We start from the raw sequence: 19,329 nt of genomic DNA on the forward strand, positions 1-19,329 counted from the left end.
GCCATGTACACCTTACAATCATTCCATACACCAAACATAGTTGACCTATTTATTATCGTACTTGAAAAGCACACCAAAACAACAAAATTAACATTGACCAATGTACGATGAAAACAAGGTCAAGGTCAGATGAAACTTGCCAGACTGACATGTACCCTTTACAATCATTCTTCACACCACATATAGTTGACCTACTGCTTATAGTATCTGAGAAACGGACCTTGATCACTGAAATGAGGTCGAGGTTAGGTGAATCCTGTCTGAGGGACATGTAGACGTTGCAAGGAATCCATAAACCAAATATAGTTATCCTAATACCCTTAGACCTATAATCCTCATCAACTAATAGTGCGGGAAATACGGTTCTCATAAGTGAGAAATTCACATGACCAAAAAAAACTTTTTTTTCAAGCAGTCACTAAACAATGATGATGAGGTCAAAGACAATAGACATATGAGACGGAAACTTCGTCACAAAAGGTATCTGTAAACAAGGTATGAAACATCCAGTTCTTCTACCTTCTGTAATATAAAGATTTATACAAATAGTTTACACTGCCACTGCCGCCAGATAGTAATCACTCCCTGTCTCGCATCTAACCTCCTTTATGAAGTTATGAAAAATAATTAAGTCTTTAAATTATTAATAGCACTTTTTCTGAATGTTCCCGAGGAAGGTAATTTCGAACACCAAATTTATTAAGTGTTTTATTTTGTTGTATAGTACATCTAATGATTTTGGTTCATCTACTCCAAAAAAAAATCCCCTCATTATTTAGATAGTCATCAACTACTGTTTACAGAAATCAGTCTTATAATAGCTATCATAATATTTTATTAATGTACTGTATATCTATATATAATTCTTACCACTCTGGGAAGAATTCTTATCAACAAAAAAAAACATCATAATGAAATAGACAACCATTTGCAACATACTTCTCACAAAATACCCACAAACAGTACTATTAAATATCATTACGCACCATTTATCATATGAATTTATTTGCCCTTTCACCACTAGTTAATGTCGCCTAAAAACTAAGTTGACATTGAATTTCTTTTCAGTTCTTAGACAGATTACCTTCATCAATCCTTAGAATACTGAACAAGAGGTGACACACTGAAATGTCTCAACTGTTGCAAAAATCAAAAAATATTTTAAATGGCAATCAACTCTAAAACTAATGTCAAATGAAAAATCTGTAAGATGCACATGTTTATGATTGAATTCATATTAAAAAAAATGACAACCTTCCAGGTATTATTTCTGGCATACTGACCTAATCCAAAAAAAGACAGGCAATTATTCATCAAAACCTATCCATATATTAATTATTGTTGACCTTTTATCATGTTCATGCAATATTTGTAAAAATGTCAACGTGGGGTTAACTTTTGCATTTTGATAAATTATCAGAATATATCTCTTTCTGTACTTAACCCCCCCCCCCCAAAAAAATAAATAAAACACAAATAACAAATTTAATAGACTTCTACATTATGTGGTTGTATTGTGATCCTTATAAAATAATGTGAATGGGCAGGGCTTACTTTCAACAGTATTTTCCATAGAGTTTTCACTGTGAGAACCATTATAATTATGTGTATTAATCTGCAAATTCAAGAAATGAAATTAAATCAAAATAGGCTGAGCAAGAATGCTATATTTAGATTTAAGAATGTGGTAATCCCTGGCCTATCATTACTATGCATAAAACACTTGAATGTTTCAAGAAGTAACATGAAAACTTAAACACATATATAAGCCAGTGAAGCATTATCGGGTATTCCAAAATGAAATGTAGAAGGGGGTGGGGGTCAAGTGTGTGAAACCTTTTTTTTTGAACCACACTACTACTTTATTATTAAGTGCCTTCTGACTTCTCTTCATACAATTTATTCTTGAGTAGCCCTTAAATCCTTACAACCCATATAAGAATTGATATAATGTTCTCGTGATGTTAAGGTATCATCATGCCTATTTCATGTACAGGTAGGTCTAAACAAAATGTACTTATTATAAACTAAATTCATTCAAAGTAAAGCAAAACTGAGTGATGAAAATTTATAACCCAAATAAAAGAAATATGCACCAATTTTATAGTACAAATGTACCAATAAAATATTTTATGATGGTTTTACAAAGAAACTTCAGTTTACAAAAAATTAACATAAGTAAAACTATCTTAATGATGACATCAACAAAAACACAATACAAGGTCCCTAATTTTCAACTTATACAGTATTCAATGCAAAAAGTTAACGAAAATTATTTCAGATAGAAATGTAAAGCAACAATGGTATACCATAACATCCATCTTCGATGAATAATTTTAAACTATGATGCATTAAAAATCAACTTATTCATACAATAAATCACCAAAATTAATGCTGTATAGATTTCATGAACAAACGAAAGCACTGTAGATGTCTATTATCTCAGAAAGATATCAACTGTGATTTAAGTTCTTAGCTGAATTCATCTTTTCAAGTCTTCTTTGTAAAGCAATTTGTTTCTTTTTCTCTATTTCGTCCTTGAGAGAATATTTAACTGGACTAAAATTTTGAATACTTGCAGTTTTGGAATTATTGGTATTAATACTTGTTTTGTTTATATCAGAGGTCTTATGAGTATATTTTTTGTCATCAATTGTTTTTGTAATTTTATAACCAGAACTCCTTTCAGGATTTTTCTTGTCATCTATATTGTCAAACTTCAACTTCTTCCTCTTTACAGCATCTTGTTTTCTAAGTTCAATATCTTCCGGAGAACATTTAAAAGGACTTGCATCACACTGACTTTCATTATCTAATTGAGTGTTGGTTCCCTGTTGTAATTTTAACTGTTTACGTCTTAGCGCTTCTAGTCTCTTCTTTTCAATATCATCTGGTGAACATTTTAGATGACTTTTATCTATGACAGATTTTGTTGGTGTTTTTGAAACATGCTTAGCGGAACTTTCGTGATCATCTGTACTTGTTTCTGACTGAACATTTTTTGCTGATTTCTGTTGCAATCGTCTTAATGCCTCCTCTTTTTTGTTTTTTATCTCTTCCTGTGAACATGTTAATGGACTTGTGTCACTGCACTGTCTTTCTGGTTTAGATTTTGAAACTGCAAACAAAATAAACAGTCTACACAAAAATGTCAAAAAGTCTTTGCAGCAAAGATTTAGTTCTTAAGAACCTGAATCACTTACAAGGATGTATTTTTCCAAAATAGCAAATTTATGCTTTTCATCAAAACCAAAGTAATAACAAAATTAACATTCCTGTCGTTGCAATTGGTTTTTGAATAGATCTTAAAAAATGGATAAATAGACCCCATTTTTGCTTCCTTGAGATCATAAAAGCCTTTCATCAAGACACAATTTACAAATCTTGGCAAATATTATTTTAAGAACATTTCTGTATAGTTTGTTTTCATTTCCATTTATCTGTTCTTGATGGGCAAATAACTTAGTTTTGACATATTTGTGTGAGGAATGCATTGATATGAAAGAAAAACAATATCACTGAAGGGTATTGTACATTTCAACAATGCAATGGCCATGGTAAAATATTTAGTTATCCATTTACTAAAAAATTGCCGATATTTTTTTTTCTTCAAAATCTTTAACAAGAGTGCACACGCTGAAATGTCTCGCCTTCTTTACTAATCATTGATATTATGTTGATAGTCCTAAATACAAAGCTATATTACAACTGTCACATAAACTTAACATTAACCAAGTTAACTAAACATTGACCAATGAACCATGAAAATGAGGTCAAGGTCAGATGAACCATGCTAGGCAGGCATGTACAGCTAACAATTCTTCCATACAACAAATATAGTTGACCTATTACTTATAGTTTAAGAAAAACAGACCAAAACACAAAAACTTAACACTGAGCAATGAACCTTGAAAATGAGGTCAAGGTCAAATAAAACCTGCTTGACTGACATATAGATCATAAAATATTTCCATACACCAAATATAGTTTAACTATAACTCAAGGTCAGATGACACCTGCCAGCTAGACATGTACACCTTACAATCATTCCATACACCAAATATAGTAGACCTATTGCATACAGTATAAGAAAAACAGATCAAAACACAAAAACTTAACTATAACCACTGAACCATGAAAATGAGGTCAAGGTCAGATGACACCTGCCAGTTGGACATGTACACCTTACAGTCCTTCCATACACCGAATATACTAGACCTATTGCTTATAGTATCTGAGATATGGACTTGACCACCAAAACTTAACCTTGTTCACTTATCCATGAAATGAGGTCGAGGTCAAGTGAAAACTGTCTGACGGGCATGAGGACCTTGCAAGGTACGCACATACCAAATATAGTTATCCTATTACTTATAATAAGAGAGAATTTAACATTACAAAAAATCTTAACTTTTTTTTCAAGTAGTCACTGAACCATGAAAATGAGGTCAAGGACATTGGACATGTGACTGACGGAAAATTCATAACATGAGGCATCTATATACAAAGTATGAAGCATCCAGATCTTCCACCTTCTAAAATATAAAGCTTTTAAGAAGTTAGCTAACGCCGCCGCCGGATCACTATCCCTATGTCGAGCTTTCTGCGACAAAAGTTGCAGGCTCGACAAAAATGGTTCAAATTGATTTTTATCAAGTGCTATATCGTAATTCTTATTAACATGAGTTGTTATTTCATGATGTCTAAAGTATTTGTTTTGTTTGTTCTGAATTTTCTCAACTTTTATACTGATATATCAGGAAATCTTGTTTTAATACAAATTCAGTGAAATATCAGGCCTAATTGTCCATGTCCTCTTGGCATATTAAACTTTATCACTATTGAAGATTTGCTCGTAAAAAAAGGCTTCTTCTTCTATAACTTACACCTGCTTTAAGGTTATAATAAACTATGAAACAGTAACCAAGATTCATTCAGTTGAGAAATATGCATTCTCATCTGTTGACATAGCAATAAACCAAGAAATTACAAATAATGATGTTTCAACAGAATTTTTTTTAATCAGATGCTCTCTTAAGACAGATTTTCAATTATGTAATCTTACCTGACACAGAACCTGTATTCTCATATTTGTTAGTTGTGTGTTTGTTTATTTGGTTCCCACAGGATGTTTTTTCAACCACCTGTGCCTGTGGAGTATTGCATCCAGAAATATCAAACTTAAGTTGTCTCCGTTTTAATGCTGCCCGTCTTTTCTTTTCAATATCCTCTGGTGAGCATTTAAATGGACTTTGAGAAAGTTGTGAATTATTTGGTGTCTGAGGAGTGCATTTGACTGAAAGGGTTGTTTTGCTACCGACTTCATTTTTCGTGTCAGAATTCCGTTGTTTGCAATTAACGGCTTCCAGTTTTTTCTCTTTAATGTTTTCCTGAGAACATCTAAATGGACTTTCAAGTGGTAGTGAACTGGCTGAAGTAAGAGGCATGCTTTCAATTGAACTTAACTTTGTAGAAAGAGGTTGAGTATTACAAGATGAACAATTTACTATTGCAGATTTTTGTTGTTTACGTTTAATAGCCTCAAGTCTTTTCTTTTCAATGTCCTCTGGTGAACATTTAAATGGACTTTTCATTGGCTGTGAACAGGCTGAAGTAGGAGGTGTGCCTTTGATAGGACTGAAGTCTGAGAGAGAATGGACATTACCAGACGACCCAACTTTATCTCCTATGTCAGTTTTTTGTTGTTTGCGTTTAATAGCCACCAGTCGTTTCGATTCAATATCCTCTGGTGAACATTTTAATGGACTTTTGAGAGGCTGACAATTATTTCCAATTATTGTGTGATGCAAATTTGCAGTTGGCTTAATAATTAAATTTGACTGACTTTTATAGTCTTTTCCTGCTTGAGGAAAAGTCTGTTGCTTATTTTCTGTAGTTTCTTTCTTATCTCCCTTTTCATCTATGCGGTGATGTGAATCAACAGAACTGTTGACCCTGTTTGATAGTAATGAGACTCTGGCATTTGTTGAACTGCAAGACTGGGTAGCTAAAATTGAATATAAATCTAGATATTTTATGCAAAACCTGGTTATCTTCTTTAAAATTCTATTCCTTTTCCTGAATACTAAAAGTTTCATGATAATTGTGGCAAACAAAACAAAAACTACATATGATTAATCCATAAACAAACTGTGAATTCATTATTAGTAATTTACCAGTTTTTGTTGAGTTTTAATTTTCTTGAATTTGTAGATATAAGTGAACCACAAATTTAAGTATTCAACAATTTATAATTGTGTGAATTTGTCATAAACACAAAATCAAATATCCAGGAAAATACAACCACATATCTATCTGTTCTGTCAGACATGTCAGATGTGCCATTTTATCCCATTTTTCTTTGATTACCAGTAAGTTAATAATAACAAAAGCAAAAGCTTTTGCATCAAATTTATATAATAAACAAGATCATAATTTTAAAAATGTGTACCAAACCTTATCCTGATATGTAAAAAATGCGGTAAATATTTTTTTTAAATTGATCAGTGACCCTTGAAGCATTTCTGGTATGGATATGAATAAGAAAATAGTATAATAACATTAATGGTTCCACATTTATTGCACCAGATGCGCATTTCAACAATTAATATCTCTTCAGTGATGCTCAAGGCCAAGGTTTTTTAATGTGGAACTTTTTAAAAATATATTTTCCTACAAAAACTTACATTCTACATCTTCTAACAAAGCTAAAAGTTGTGGTTCAGACAATTCATCATCATCCGACAAGAACAAATCTTCACTGGCATTTTCCATTGCATCAGCTAAAAAAAAGTTTAAAGTATTAATTTGTGAAAGTTTATAACAGCATAACAAATCTTAACAATATGATAAAGAATGAAGTCTTGATATATTCAGAAATTAGTATATTTATTATTTTTTTAACTAACAAAATAAAAAAACCGTAATTGTACATTAAAGGTGTAAACTTTCATGGAATAAACCTATTATAAATTAATTGATGGCCGGTTTATATTAAGCTGCAAATATTACACATCTATTTAGGTCAATATCCTATTAATGTGTCAGATTGTAAGATACTATGATTTATAAGACTGATATGCTGTGTCAGATTTAAAGATACCATGGTTTATGACAGACTGATATGCTGAGTCGATTCGAAAGTGTTAGCTCACAAGTTAACAGTCTGTAAGAAGACATGTCATCATACTTGGATAACTTAATTCCAACTATGAGTCAACTAGTCTTTGCTCTTACACCTAAATTAAAATGAAATCCTGACAAAACAGTCAACTAAATCCATGAACACTCAATTCTGATCACTTCAGAAGTTATTTATGTCATTCTGCAGATCGATCGCAATGCTTCTATATCCTTTAAATTACATTTTTCCATTTAATATTTAGTTGGAACCTCTCCTTCAGTTATCACAATTTCTACTGAAAAGCAAGAGAATGTTTACCTGATGCAGAAGATACAGTCATTGTTTTGCTCCTTGGTGTTCTTGAATTGAACGAATTCGATTTTGCTGGTTCTACCCTATGTTCTTTTTTCACAATCACATTACTTTCGTCCTTTGTTTCAACTTTGACCTTGACAGCACCAGTTAGGCCTTTTGATGTTGTATTCACACTTTTGGAAAAGTTACCTGCAATCGAGTCCTGATTATTTTTAGGCTCTTGTTTGACCAATGTACAGTTCTTTGTTTCTTCTATTCCACTTGTTTCCACATTGTTTTTCTGGTTTGGTTTAGTAGAATTCAAACATTTCGGTTCAAATTTCTTTGAATTACATTTTGAAATTTGACTAGATAAATTAGATAAATTAGCACCAATGTTTGTTTGTCTTCTTACCTCTGAAGGTTTTAAATTTGAACACATTGAAATTTGAGCACTTGAATTTGCATGATTTTTGTCATAGTTTATTTTAGCTTGACTAGCTGACATTTTAAAATTAGGAACCTTCTGCTTATTTATAACAGAAGTCCCAGCTCCTGACTTTGACTGAGGAACATCATGAAAAAAACTTAAAGCATCATCAACATGACCAGTTTTGTTACTTCCTGTACAAACTGGTATCTGACTGTCTAAAATTTCATCTGGTTCCACAAGCTGACACAGTATATCATCTGAAAGACTTGTATCAAATGCTCCACTAGTTCTGCGGGAACTAGGAGACTGCAAACACGCAGTTTTCTTTAAATGTGTAAGACTTGCATCCTTTACCTTTCCATGAATTTCTGTGCTTGTAACTGTTTTGACAATGTTCCTATTGGACAAGCTAGCAACAGATGGAATAGGCTTTGAAGTGGTAACAAAACTAGATCTAGTTGAGAAGGATGTACATGTTGAAATTTTATATGCACTTTGTGTTGAAGTCAATGAGCACTGACTTGAGACAGTTGACTTTACTGAAGGCACTACACCATGATCAGAGTTGCTCAATCTATAAGACTGTGTTGAAGTAGGACACTGATTCACAATACCAGGTTTGGCCATGGTAAAACTGGGTTTAGAATTATAGAATGTGTAAGATTTTGTAGATGCAGTAACATTTTCTTTACAACCACTGATCACAATAGGTTTTATTGTACAAACATTATTAGAAACTTGAACAGTGGCCTTGCATGGCTTCGATAAAACATTACTAACTTGATGAGCATTGTTATATAAACTACTTCCTTTTGTTGAAATAACAGAATAGGGTTTTGAAGAAACTGTTGAAAATTGCTTTGACAAAAATGTATTATTTTGTTTTGATGTTAAGACACAAGCTGTCGTATCAACAGGTCTACCAGCTTTACTCTGCACAGCATAGTTGTAATTTTTCTCCTGGGATTTTTGATATTCATATCTGTCATTGAAACTCTTGTGTTTTTTAAAGGGTGAAGCTTTAGCAGTAACCCTTGTTAATCTTGCTGTTGAGAGGCCAGGTTTAACAGTTGAAAGACTTGGTTGAATAGACTTCTGATTTTCAACATATTTCCCTAATTTTACAGGTGGTTCATCACTTTTACGAGTTTCCATTTTTCTTTTCTGACATTTCGGTTCTACCTGTACTTGGGTTGCTTTAATGATAAAAGAATCATCCTCAAAGAGATCATCATCACTCCAACTGTCGATATCGTTCACGTTTCCAGATGTTTCATCAAATAAGTCCTTTGACTCATCTCCAACTGAAAGTGACCTGAAATGATAACATTAAAAGACTGATTACTACCACTTGTCTGCTTTACAGATCATAAATGAATTTATCTTGGAAAGTCTTTAAGATAAAGGTTTTATTACATATATCACAAAAACTTCACATTATTTTTAATGAATGATGAGGTCAAGGTAAGATGAAACCTGTCTATTAGACATGTAGTCCTTACAATCATTTCATACACCAAATATTGTTGACCTTATGATTAAAGTATCTAAGAAGTGAACCTAGTCAAAAAATGCAAACTTGACCAACAGCAATAAAAATGAGCTAAGGTCAGATAAACAATGCCATTTGCACATGTACACCTAATAACAATTTCAGACACCTAATATACGGTCTAAGGTCAAAAGTGTTTACCTATCCCAAAGTTATCCCTACAAGGTATGGGTAGGCAACAGCAAACAAAGAATTTATTAAGGGTGACCTCAGTAGAATTTTTATTATAACTGTGTTTTCATATGAAATAATAGGGGAATTTCCAAAACACTTTTGACCGACTAGTTGACCAGCCATTGCTTATATTGTCAGAAAAACTGACCTAACCACAAAACTTAAAATTCTAATATGATGATCTATATATCGTCAACCAGTACAATCACAGTACAGGGCATTTTCAGGCTCCTAATACACCTCAGAATGTAATAAAGTTAGATTAAAGTACCTTTTCAGGTGAAAAATGTGAGGTTTTTTTTATTTATTATTGACTAATATAATATTATTAAATGGGGTAAAATGGAACAGCCAACAGTACTTTCACGGTTGACAAATTAACCGTATTTGTTCTGTTATAATCGAAACAATTCATGGCAGCCGTGGATTTGTTTTCATTTAACCATGGGTTGGGCATTTATATTTGTATTTAAATAATAATACCTCTCACTATCCCTCGGGATGAAATAATTGAATATAAATGCCTGTTAAATTTCACTGTGTACAATTTTTGCCACTGTTTGCTGTTGTCAAAAGGTTATGACATGTATGATAAACCAATTCAATTATTATGAAACAGAAACATTTATTAAATATGCCCATTCTTGTGACATAAAATACTGATTTTATATATAATGTCACTTCACCTTAAGGGTGAAAAGAGTTAACATATCAATTTCCTGTATGCCCAATAATGTACAAAGTGTTTAAACGGTGATATATCTTGGAATAGGCAGGGGAAGTTACTCTGGTCAAATTTTTGTGTTTCTTTTAGCTGCCAGGAACAAAACAAAAATTAAGCACAGAGGAAAAAAACCCAATATACCGTTATTATGGCGGTGCTGCCCCTTCAATCATTTCAAAGAGCAAAAAAAAAAAATTCCCTATGTTAAAGACTAACAAACTTACCTTTTCCTACGGTCCTTCTTTTCGTTGCCTTCAATGTCTGTTAAAATAAATTATTATGATTAGGTGACATACATTAAAATCTTGTAGAATCATATTGACAGAATATATAGGATTCAGGAGTATAATTGGAACGGCCCAAACAAATTATGTTTGAAGACTTTCACATTCGTGCATTTTTCTGTATAATACCTATATTCTTATGTCACAGTTAGAGTCCATTATTTAATGATGTCATTTACACCGATTCACATCATTCATGTAATTCATTCATGAAAAAAAAATACAAAATGGGAGTATGATTGGAACAGTCCAAACAAATTATGATGTTGCCAATCAGCTTATGTACAATTATATATTTTTGAATTTAACAACAGATGTTTTAGTACTTAAAGACTTGAAGAACGTCAAATTTGTCAGTACAATATTAAAAGTTTTATTTAGAACAGCTTTTTCATGGTTTCAAGTTGTTTGAAACAATTTCTTGATTGTTCTACATGTTCAATGCAGAATATTTTCAAGTAAGATGTATCTGCCCAAAAGCAATGAATTTTTGATGCCTTTTAAATTTGGCTGCAATGATAATAGTATTTTTGGAATGGAACTTAAGGTGTCAAGTCACTAATGAAACTGACAATATTCATATGGATTGTAGATTTCAACTACAGACATATTATTCCAATGATTCTAGCAATAAATATGAAATATTTACTCATTTAAATAAACATGATAAAACTTGTAGACTGGCCATTTTTTTTCAAAATACAGTAAAATCAGAAATTTTTTCAAGTTTTTTTTATGGGAAAATTGCTAACAGATAGGTTTTGCAAAAATAAAAAACTCAAATTTGAATTTTTTTTAGCATTATATGGAGACAGCATTCCTGAGATCCCAATTTAATTAAATTTTCATTTTTTACCAATTTCAATAATCGCAATAATAAATGGACGCAATATTTCTCTCTCTCTCTTTTTTGAGAGAAAAAGTCACTCTTTCTTCCTGGTGTTGTGTGAATTACTGTGATGTTTGGAACTCTGATTATGAATCATAGGTTATACAATAAATACAGAATATACAGAGAGAAATCTTAAGGTGAATCACCAGTAAACACTGTGAAAAATTATCACCAAGATTTTTAACTGAATCCCCTGTGTGTACTTTACAAATCACCTGTTGTTTAGGGTTATCCCCCTTACATACCTTCACATTTTTCCAAAACATGCTGCAACTTTTCTACCAGAGCTTCAGGTGCACCATCATTTCCTTTCTTAGATTTGATAGATTTTGACTTGGTTTTATTTTTCTTTCTTCTTTCTCTGGATACAAAGATAAAATCATATGTGCATTTATAAGTATCAAAATTAGTTCAGATAAACACTTGCACCAAGTAAGAGAAGTAGCTCTTTCAAGGTTTATTTTTAGGGGGAAAAATGACAGTTTCAGGGAACCATTTCACATGAATAAGGGAATCTGTAAGGTTAGTAATAAAACTTTCCAAAATAATAAAGGGTAAAAGTTAATATTTTATCCAAGATTACAAAGTTAACTTTTTTTACCAGTTGTCTTTTGTCTATATACAATCACTTCATTTGTTATGCCAGTATTGATTGATTGATTAATTGGTGTTTAATGCCAATTTCAGTACTATTGTGCTATTTCGTGTTCAGTTTTTATTGGTTTCAAAATACTGTGAATTCATTATTATTCGTTGGGTACCAATTTTCTTGGGTTTCATGGGTACAGGTGAACCACAAATTTAAATGTTCAACGAATAGCAATTGTTCTATAGGCTTTATATGCAGAGATTGGCAAAACCACGAAATCAAATATCCACGTAAATGCAAGTTTTCCACGATCCACGAAAATTGATACCCACGAAAATAAATGAATCCACAGTAGATATAAATGAAAATATAAAATTGATAAACATTTTCAGACAAAAGTTTAGCCAAATAAAGCCCTTATCTCACAGTTCTTTTTTAGTTCAAAATTACATTTGTTATGCAGGTATAATTCAATTTTGACGCAATGAGTAGCTGGTACATTCAGATGTCATGAACAACCTGCTTTCAGTTCAAAGTTACATGTCAAATAAAATAATCAACAAATACACATACAAATGAAACAATTCATTGTCTTTCAATGCAGGGTTTATTAAAATCCAATTAGGAATTCCCCTAATTTTTTTTTGAAAAAACAAATATGGTATTTTGTGAAATATATGGCAAAAATTAAATAGATGCAGAGATGCAAACAGTTTTTTTTTCTGTCAGACATTAGGGCCTACAGGGTAGTTAGTTTTGCCAGACCCATCAAATTTTTGCCAGACCTATATTTTCACTCAAAAATTAAATGAGACGCTTCTGAATAATTAATTTTTATTTTGTTAAATATTATTGTAATCTGTGATCTGTAGTTTATTCAATATATTAATACATAAATGATGACCCAAGAGTTATGAGTTATTTCTCACAGGAGTACTTTGACACAAGATAATCTAATTGTTCTTACGCCAATAATTGGCATAAGAACAATAAGATCAAAAACAAAGACAGTGGCAAGCTACATTTGTACGTCAAAACGAATAAATATGTTCATACATTAACTAAAATGAAGAAAAAAACACTCTTAGAAAACTAAAATAATACTTGTTTTTGTTTAATTTTATAATTTACTTAAATCTGGTCATTACAACATTAGTTGTCCCTTAATAGAACTTTTGGTTTTCAGTGCTTTTCAACTACATAATTGATTTGGCCATCTATTGTTCCAACTGTTCATGCACCACTGATGTGTCATATGGAGACGAAACTCGTTTTTTCATACTAACAATGTTCTCGTTATGGCGACTTATTCGCGCCATGGACGCATGGTTTTCTGTCTGGACAGGCCATTGCATGAACCGTGCGTCAGAGGAACGCGTCTGATAACACTTGCTGAGTCTTGTAATCATCAGAATTATCCCTCATCTATCAAAGAGAAGCTGAAAACATGCTTCTACTCAATATTTTTACCGGAAATTTTCTTTCGTTTTCATTGCTATGTGTAATAATAAATCCTGAGAAATAGGAAAATGATTATGATCACATGACTTACGCTTATTGGATAAACGCAAAGAAGATCCAAATATGTTTACATCAGCACGTTTACCTATTACCGGCAATAAATGTGTCATTAGAACTTTCGGTTTTCAATGCCTTTCAATTACATTATTAATTTGGAAGCCAAGGTTACAAGAACCAACAAAAATTTCAATTTTGACGGCCCCAAACAGTAAAAAAATTTGCCGGTCATTGGGTCTGACACAAAGACGTCATTTGCCAGACCCTCTAAAATTCTGCCCCCCAGGTCCGACGATTAGTTGCATCACTGTAGATGTTAAATACATTTATTGCTAAACACAGTACAAATGTATTACCTGTATGGTTGAGGGTCTGGTAAATTGTTATTACTAAAGCAGCTTCCATCATTTATCCATAATCCCAACAAAGGAGTTTTACTGGAATCTGGTATTTCCTCATGTAAATCCTACAAAAAAATGGTAGACCAACAGCATTAAAAATTCATGTAATTCCTTAATATCAGCAGATCACAACATAAACAGAAGTCCAGCTTACAGTTTGATTTTAAAAATAAAATGAGATATCTGAACAATGAGCATGAACAAAAAAAATACATTTATATTTCTATGACCTAGCCATTAGAGACTGACCGCCTTGGTGGTCTCGCGGTAGCATGTTTGCCATGAGTGCGGGAGGTCATGAGTTCGAACCCTGACAGGGTCAAACCAAAGACTTTAAAATTGGCATTTGCTGCTTTTTCACTAAGCACAGGGCAGTAAGGAGTAAAAGCAAAGACTGGATGGCTAGGAGTCAGAATAATGTGTCAGGGTAAGGTGACATGTCTTCCTGTGGACTGTTACCTTGTGAACTAGCATGTTAAAAATCCAGCTTAAAGTGTTGATCTAGTACAAAGCAGGGTTAATATTCATATTACATTAACATGTTCTTGTCCTGAATATGCATTTTAATTTGCCGCTGGGAGTTAAGCAGCCATACATCATTATCCTCATTTAGAGACTGAGCATTCCAAAACCTTAACTATCACCCTACAATATTCAACAGTGACTGTCTTATCATTTTTTTCTCTAAGATCAAACAATTTTAGCTTAAAAAGGAATGAATGAATGTATAAAAAGGATGCATTCATTTAGTATTAGAATAATGATTCAGCAAATTAAAGAGCCTTATAATGCACTATCGTGTTTTAACTTTATTAAATACAGACATAAGAAAATGAATTACAAAAGGGACGATTTTTCTTTCTCTATTGTTAATTTTCCTTTTTTGGACAGCAATGTTCCTTTGGCAAAGTCTAACATTGTTTATATATCCCAACTCTTTTGCTATGCCCGTGTCTGTAGTGATGTTTTGGATTTCAAAGAGCCTAATCTATGTATTACTGGTAAATTATTAGGTCAGGAATTTTGTTACCACAAATTACTTAAAACCTTTACTAAATTATTCCATAGATGCAAAATTTGGTTTGGAATTTTGGCTGCACCTGTAGAAAACTTATTTCAAGTGGAATAGTACATCCTAATTTTTTCAGTAATGTTGTTTACCTAGCCCGGAAAGGTAGATACGATATGGGTAAACTTATCAATCCTTTAAATAAACTTATTTGAAAAGGTTACCAATTCAACCCTGTAATTAAGATATTTGAATATTGTTTTATTGGTATAAATATTGATTTTGTTATCAGTTAATTCAAACCATACTAAATATTATTTTTATAAATATGCGCATATTCATGGTACTGCAATCTGTCGAAACCTATTTGGCATTACACAAGGTCATGTTTTTCTCTGACTGTTAATGACTTCTTTACACTACATCCATTGGATTTTGGATGTGTACTGATTGATATTTTAATCTTAGATAAACGATTTTTTTATTAGTTGTTATTGGCTTTGAGCTAGCTGTCTGTAACTGTGAGTACTCTCAGATCTGAATTTTATCTTTTTTATTGAGATGGATGTATAAATACCCTGCCACGTCTGGTCTGTGTTTTTGTTAGATGTTTTCTGCTTTAAATCAATCTGATGAGTTAAGCCCTTGTAAGCTGTTTTTATAGTTTATTCTTATGCTGTACTGTTACACCACTATCCAAGGTTAGGGTAGGGTTGGCACCTTCAAACATGTTTAACCCTGCCACATTCTATATGTACCTGTCCCAAGTCAGGAGTCTGTAGTTCAGTAGTTGACTTTGGTTGATGTCTGTCACATTTGTTTTTTATAAATAGTTAAATGTTATAAATTAGCCTGTTCGTTTTCTCAATTGAATTGTTTCATATTTTTCATGTCGGGCTTTTTATAGCCGACTATAGGGAAGGTTTTTTTTCTCATTGATGAAGGCTGTATGGGTGCTTACAATTGCTCACATCCACTTCATTTGGACTTTGGTGGATAGTTGTCTCATTGGCAATCATACCACTTCTCCTTATCTTTATATGCATAGTGTCTTAACTTTGATATAAATATTATCTATTAATTTTGTAAATACTTTTGCCCGATTACAGAGAATCGAATGAACAAAGATCAAAAGATCAAGAAAATCTTATCTCTACGAAGACTTTACTTCACATACCTCTGTATTGACATGGAGCTGAGTAATAATGTCTGACACATCACTATGATGCCTCCTTCTTTGACCTAAAAATTATCAAATAATACAGAAAACATCAAGACTCTGTTCAGTAAAGGTAGTTCTTTCTTCACATACAACATTTATTAACATGATTAATATACATTTCATTACTGTTGGGCAACCAGACAAAAAACCATGATAATAAAAAATAATCAGGTTTAAAACAAATTTTTTATTTAAAATTAAAACTAAAAAATTTCCAGTTGGACTTAATAATCAAAACAGGATCTTCAATAAATCTTATACAGGCAAATGAAATGACAAAGCAGGCAGTCTCAATGATGACTGTGGATTAAGTTCAACATCTGTGTAAAATGACTTAATGACAATTCCAGTAAAATGAAATCAGTAATGATAATTTGAACCTTTATATACATGTATATGTGTTGTAAATATACTATACTTCTTTTCAAAAAGTTAACAGCATCTGGTGATCTACAATCCCAACCAACATCTGACTGTGGGTCAAAATGTTGTGAACAGACTAATAAATCCTCCTTGAATGGTGTGCTTTCTGTAAATGAATAAGTTTTGCTGCTTTTAGGTGTGGCTATTTCCCCTGTAGGTTGTCCTAAAATAAAATATTCAGAGTATTTATGAAGTAATACAATGTCCTCCTTAGTCATGTTAGTACCACCCATCTACATTCATGACATTTGTAAATGTTCTATGCATAATTCCTTGGAAAATTCTCACACTGATCTTGGTAGATGTATTAGCTATATAAAGGTCTGAAAAACTTATTGTACTAGTAGGGATATCTCCTAAGATGTGTCCAAAAGTACTGGACTCGTGAAAATCTGTCTGAAATAATAATACACTCTTTCTATTTGTAATTTATTTGACATAAAGGACAGCAACTACCTATAATCATATCTGATAAAGAATCTGTAACATGAAGAATAATCAAAAACACGCCAACCTTATATCTTCGTCTTTTAAAGGCATAAATTTTTACAATATAAAATAATAATTTCATGCCAAACATTATATTTGTCAATATCTTTATACCGAACGTCAGTGAGGTGTAAAAATGTTGACAATTATAAAGCCTACTCATGTTAAAATAAGCATACAATGTAGATTATGGCATGATAAAATTATTTCAATTCTAATAGGAAATTTTTTTTGACTTTTGTGAGATACACAAACACAAATGTCCATTTTGTTTTACAGCATTGTTCAATATACAACTGACATTGCAATTTCATTTGTGACGTCAATCACATGCAGCCCATGTTTTCCAGCATTGTTCAAAATACAACTGACATTGCAATTTCAATTGTGACGTCAATCACATGCAGCCCATGTTTCCTGCATTGTTCAAAATACATACTGTTCTATTGCAATTAGAACATGGCTTTGTTTCCAAAGAGAAAGAATAACGTCATATTAGAATCTTTTGAATACGAAAAAAATGTTATCCGAAGATACATTTCTATGTTTACATTGAAAATGATGTCATAACTAAAATTCACGACGACAGGACCAACATAGGAAATGTTTCCAAATTTTCCTTATTTTTATAACAGAAATTAATAAAGAGCTGCGCAATGAGCGCATGATATGCCTGTCCCTCTTTCAAAGAGTTGTTGTCCGACATGTTGACGACGTATGGACAGAAGGATAACGTATACGATAATACGGCGGAGTTAAACTTGTATACATTATATCTAAATTTGATTGGACATTATCGAATAATCAAATTTACCTATATACCGGTTTAACCCTAAAGTTTGTTAAAAATTTTGCTGAAAATTAATGTTGTATTGCTGCTACAAAATAATAAATTTTCTTTGATTTTTGTTGTCTGTAAGATTTACCTTTATCATGTTTATTGAAACATTGTAACAATTCCAAAACAATCCTAAAAGGTATAACAAGATCTAACTCACTCAATACCTTGAGATCAAAGAAGCCAAGCTGCAAAAACAATTTCCCTTGATATTTAATGTCTTACAATTCTTACATCATACTTTTTACTCATTCAAAACTGACTACAATGTAGTTTATTCAAAAAAAAATCATTACTAATCCTACAAAAATAATTACTACAACCTGGGACATAATATAATAGTCCAACCTACATTTTTGTAAAACAATCAGTGAGATCAAAGACATCATAATTATACCTAATCAGCATTCTAAATCACAAACAACAGTCATTTAAAACAATTCTAAATAAAAACAAATGTAACAATGAAGCCAATTAACATGATTAATACTCCAAAACAAAGCCATCGATTTTTTTTGTTTTAATTTCCATCTTTATTCATGAATTTGGAGAGATATATATTTTCTTTGATATTCACCATTCAAAGGGGGTCTCATTGGGGAGATCTGATCCCGGATCCTGCTTACTGTTTTGACAGATTCCTGTATCCCGCTTACACTATGTACGTAAGCAATTCTCATTTTTTTGTAATTTCCCGTATCCCGCTAGACTTCATTTCCTGTTTTCAAGGCACAATAATTTGACTTTCACGTGTCACGTTTACAAAAAATCTGCAATCCCGTGTCACACTTAGACCCCAATGAGACCCACTTCAAATATCTGAATAAGATAATAAAAAACTTAAATTATACCAATATTAATATTTTATTATAAAAAAATAGGGCAAACAGACTCTATGGACGAAGGATTAACAGACCCAGGACGAACATGTAATTAAGGCGAAAGGACCCGATACCCTCACAGGTAATACATGTACCTGACTCATATTATATCTATTCATTTCAACCTAACTTATTACAATCATACCAACTGAACTCTGTTGTTGACATGTCGAAGGAGATTCAAGAATAATAGGTAACTTTTGTTTAATTGGCGAAACAGTTTTATGCAAACGCTCTGTTCTCTGATTTTGTGAACTTATGGTCTTTCCAGACCCGGAGACACTCTTCGCATGACGTCTTCTTGAAGTTGAAAGTTTGTTGCCTGCTGCGTTCCTAGATGAACGCCTCAATTCTATATTGGTTTGTTCAATTGCATCTGGGTGTTGACTCTTCATTACTACATTATAGGCAACAAATGTTTACGATTATTTTCGACACCGCTCTAAATCGTAAGTTTAACCGGAAGTTTTGTCTAGGTGGTAT

The 19,329-nt window shown here is 32.1% G+C and overlaps 1 protein-coding gene across 2 annotated transcripts; it reads right to left on the bottom strand.

Moving 5' to 3' along the window:
- Positions 1–818: 818 nt before the first annotated feature.
- On the bottom strand, positions 819–19,329 carry LOC127698790 (uncharacterized). Of its 2 annotated transcripts, none has more exons than XM_052202455.1 (10): positions 18,992–19,329; positions 16,634–16,801; positions 16,171–16,235; positions 13,940–14,049; positions 11,722–11,837; positions 10,525–10,561; positions 7,442–9,165; positions 6,687–6,782; positions 5,846–6,007; positions 819–3,118 (listed from the first exon to the last, which is right to left on the bottom strand). In XM_052202455.1, the coding sequence occupies exons 1-10, from the start codon at positions 19,239–19,241 to the stop codon at positions 2,454–2,456; spliced, it is 3,393 nt and encodes a 1,130-aa protein (XP_052058415.1). In that variant the 5' UTR covers positions 19,242–19,329; the 3' UTR covers positions 819–2,453. The 2 variants fall into 2 exon arrangements, with proteins under 2 accessions (XP_052058415.1, XP_052058414.1); XM_052202454.1 differs by having other exon boundaries at positions 5,066–6,007.

This window comes from Mytilus californianus, unplaced genomic scaffold (genome assembly GCF_021869535.1).
Source record: "Mytilus californianus isolate M0D057914Y unplaced genomic scaffold, xbMytCali1.0.p SCAF_4, whole genome shotgun sequence".
Lineage (NCBI taxonomy): Eukaryota > Metazoa > Mollusca > Bivalvia > Mytilida > Mytilidae > Mytilus > Mytilus californianus.